Source organism: Panicum virgatum, chromosome 5K, assembly GCF_016808335.1.
Source record: "Panicum virgatum strain AP13 chromosome 5K, P.virgatum_v5, whole genome shotgun sequence".
Taxonomy (NCBI): Eukaryota; Viridiplantae; Streptophyta; class Magnoliopsida; order Poales; family Poaceae; genus Panicum; species Panicum virgatum.
Window position 1 is genome coordinate 2,147,664 of NC_053140.1, and position 3,901 is coordinate 2,151,564.

The 3,901-nt window shown below is 47.3% G+C and overlaps 1 protein-coding gene across 1 annotated transcript; it reads left to right on the forward strand.

Annotated features, from left to right (window-relative positions):
- Positions 1-1,313: 1,313 nt before the first annotated feature.
- LOC120710413 (probable E3 ubiquitin-protein ligase ATL44) lies at positions 1,314-2,587 on the forward strand. Its single transcript, XM_039996102.1, has one exon. The coding sequence runs from the start codon at positions 1,619-1,621 to the stop codon at positions 2,315-2,317; it is 699 nt and encodes a 232-aa protein (XP_039852036.1). The 5' UTR covers positions 1,314-1,618; the 3' UTR covers positions 2,318-2,587.
- The last annotated feature ends 1,314 nt before the right edge of the window (positions 2,588-3,901 follow it).

Below are 3,901 nucleotides of genomic sequence, written 5' to 3' on the forward strand. Positions count from 1 at the left end.
CATGCCAAATCAGCACCAACCAGTAATATTTTTTTTTCACAGCAATTCAACTAGCCACCGGCCACATGCGAGGTTCACTTTTATATTATTAGCATAGTTGCATTGCTTCGCACCTATTCTCCATTTCACTCTTATGCACCTGTTTGTAGCGAAATCCATATATATATAGTTGTATCCAGTACTGCTAGATAACCAATATCATACTAAGCCAACTCTGTCAGGATCGACGCCTCTTGGACTCACCCTAGCATCATCCATTTAGTGGACTCCCATCAATCATGGTGGGGCTCCCTCTCTCCCCCTGCCCCACCTCTCTGGACACACTGTTTGTAGTCATTATCAGGCCTATTTTGAAGCACGTGACTTATTTCCAAGCCCGAAGTGGAGAAATCTTGCCGAAGTAAAACCCACCACAATCTAAGTAAGGGGGTATTTGGATCCAATCCAAGTGCCAATGTGTTATTGAAAGAGCTAAAATTTAGCATTACTCTATCCAAACGGGAGTGCTAATGAGATGAGCTAAATTTTAGCCAAGACTCAAAACTTTAACAAAAATGTAAGTACTAATATGTGTTAAAATTCGGCACTTAACTTTGGCCCATCCAAACAGACCCTACGAAGACTACGTATAGCCGTCTGTGAGGGTACGGACCCGGAGGCCCATGACCAGCACGGCGGCCCGCCGCCGATCCATGGGCTAGCGGCCCAGCGCTGCCTGGCCAGCGGCTCCCCACGCGCTCGAGGAGTCGCGGCCTGGCCCGGCCTACCACAACGCGGATGAGTCGGCCCCCGTTGGAGCGCAGTTGCACGCGCGCACGGCACTGCTGATGAAGCCGGAGAGTTCGGCGACCCTTGCATCAGGATCCTTTTTTTCTTTTAGCCTGCAGTCCTGCACGCACCGCATCAGCAGCAGAGACGACACGCCCACCACGAAGCAAAGCGCTGGATCTTTCTCCGGCGCCTCGTGTTCAGATCGTTCCCTTTCCTTCCCTCCGGAGGCCACGCGTGTTCGAATTCCCGCGACATTGCGGCTGTCTCAACTCTCTCTTTTCTGCGACATTTCTGCGCTCCTTTCCGTCCAAGGTTGCTCTAGCTTCTGGCTTGCGAGTCAGCAGCACAAGCAAACAAATTTGTTTGTTTGTTTTTTTCGAGAGGAACAAACCTAGCTGATGACTCCTGATCCCCGGAAGCTTCCTCGACCCTTCCTAGCTAGCAATCTCAAGCACAAGCTACAAATTAAATTCCTACTACGCGTATCATCAACTCCTACGTGACAGCAACCTCTCCTGAAACTGAGGCTAAATTAACCGTGTCCGTAACAAAAAAAAATTACATACTTATCATCTGCTCAACCGGGCGATCAACCAAGCTCATCCCAGCCGCCCGACCACCATTCTCGCGCGCGAAGCAATTAACTGATGATGGCCGTGGGGATTTGTCGCGTCGGCCCGGACATTTTCCTAGCACGAGCCGGCGCTGACCTGATCGCTGCACACAGTAACGTGTCCCGCACTCTAGGCAGACTTACATAGCAGCTAGCTAGCCTGCGTCGTGCCAGGTTCTCGATCGCAAGCAATTTAACAAGCACTAGCTAGCAGGTCCGGGTGTCCGTGCATCCATGTCGAGCCCCGGCGCGGGGAGCGGCGCCCCGCCGCTGTACGACGGCGGCGGCGCTCGCCCGCTCACGCGGCGGCAGCAGGAGTACAGCTTCAGCGGCCGCATCCTGCTCACGTCGGTCGTCATCCTCGGCATCCTCGCCGTCGTCTTCTTCCTCCTCCGGCTCCTGCTCTGCCAGTTCGTGGCGCGCGGCCGGGGCAGCCTGGCCGCGGGCGTCCGCCGCTCCTTGGGCAGGAGCGCCCGCCACGGGCTCGACGCGCCCGCGCTCGCCGCGCTGCCGGTCACCGCCTACCGCCGCAAGCCGGAGCTGCAGGCCGACGGCGGCGGCGGGCCCGCCTCGGCCTCCACCAGCGGCGCCGTGGCGTCGGGGGCGACGGAGTGCGCCGTGTGCCTGTCGGAGCTCGCGGACGGCGAGAAGGTGCGCGCGCTGCCGAGCTGCGGGCACGTCTTCCACGTCGAGTGCGTCGACGCGTGGCTGCGGTCCAGGACCACGTGCCCGGTGTGCCGAGCGGAGGTGCGGCCGGGCAAGGGGGCGGGGACCGGGGACGCGCGGCCGCCGCCGGCTCCGGCTCCGGCTCCGGCGTTGTTCGGTGCGGGGGGCACGTTGGTCGTGACCGTGGAAGGCGGCGTTGCGGTCGCGGAGACCAGTGACGGGCGCCCGCCCCGTGCTGCTGGGCTCCGCGGTCAACCGCCCGGGTAGTAGGTAGCTAAAAGCCCAAAAGCCACATTGAATCGATCAGTAATCGTACATGTAATTAGAATTGCCTACTAGTACTTTGTATAATTGTATTTGTATTCTGCTTCTGCAATGACATCCTTAACGCCAAACGATAGATGATCGATCATATTAACCCTCGGCCCGGTTCGTATTGTAAACGTAAATATAGTGATTTGAGGCACTCCAACACTCAGGTGACTTATTCCTTTGTTTCACCTAGTTGTGGTCAAAATAAAAAACCAAGTGAAACAAGGGACTTCCTCACCTGAATTTTTGAACCATTAGATCTGAAAGCAATGGCAACAAAAAAAAATACAAAAGAAATAAACTAATTACGGAAAACAAAAAATAAAGAATAAAAAGTAGAAAAAGAGAGCTAAAATCTCAAAATATTTTTATGCATCACAAATAATCAATTTTTTGTAAAACAGATATATGCCACAAACAAAAAAACAAAAATGAAGAAATTACACCCAAAACCTACATAAATGACAGTAGTGAGTGCACAGTAACTTATAAGAAATGAACTATAATTAAACTAATGCAACAAATATGAAAAGATAAAATAGAAAATCCGGAAAATGAAGCCAAAAAACTTTTTGTGAGATAAGTTAGAAACCCATGTAATGCAAAAAAACAAATTATCAGAATCAAAATCAAAATATTTGTATCGATTCCAAAATTTCAAAATTTAATTGGGGATAGTGAGCAACCCGTCAAATGCCAAAGACAAAGTAACAAAAATCAAAATTAAAATATTTGTATGGATTCCAAAATTTCAAAATTTAATTGGGAATAGTGAGCAACCCGTCAAATGCCAAAGACACAGTAACAAAAATCAAATTCCAGAAAACAAATAATTTCTATGGATTCCAAAATTTCAAAAAAAAATTTGGGGATAGTGAGTAACCCGTCAAATGCCAAAGAGAGAGTGATAAAATCAAAATAAAAAAAATTCTGGGCACTACTACTAAAGAAAAAAAATTTGATCTTCTTACAACCCAAAATATATTAAAGTTACAGTACTATGCACACTGTGATTTACAATGAACTGCTCTGTCAATAATATAAAAAATGATGAAACAACAATATCAACGACTTAACAAGATAAAAAACCTACTAAATGTGCTAATCATAAGCTGGAAAACTAAACAGATCAGTGAAAAATATCATAAAGAGGCAAAACTTATATGACTGACAGTAACATAAACATGACTTTGGGTTATAAAAAAGCAGAAATTTATTTAAAACACTTTACATAAATACTCTACCAATCCAGAAAACCACAACCACTACATGGGTAAGTGACAGCACTATAACCACAATCATTTTTTAAGAAAAGCACTGTCAGTATAATTTAAAGTAACTGTAAGTCCCAAAGAAACTGAAAAAGGTCTACACACTGATGAAACAAGTGAATTAATGAACCAGAAATATGTCAAACTGTTCAAATTCCGATTTAAAGTGGATGTCAAATATAATAATCAAATGTAGAAAAGGATGAATATAGCCTTGGTATATTTGAATCAGTGTCCAAAATCACAGTTACTGGCCCTGGTCAAATCA

Bases quoted from the DNA above. Each gene is read 5' to 3' on its own strand.
- LOC120710413 (XM_039996102.1), top strand. From the start codon at position 1,619: ATGTCGAGCCCCGGCGCGGGGAGCGGCGCCCCGCCGCTGTACGACGGC.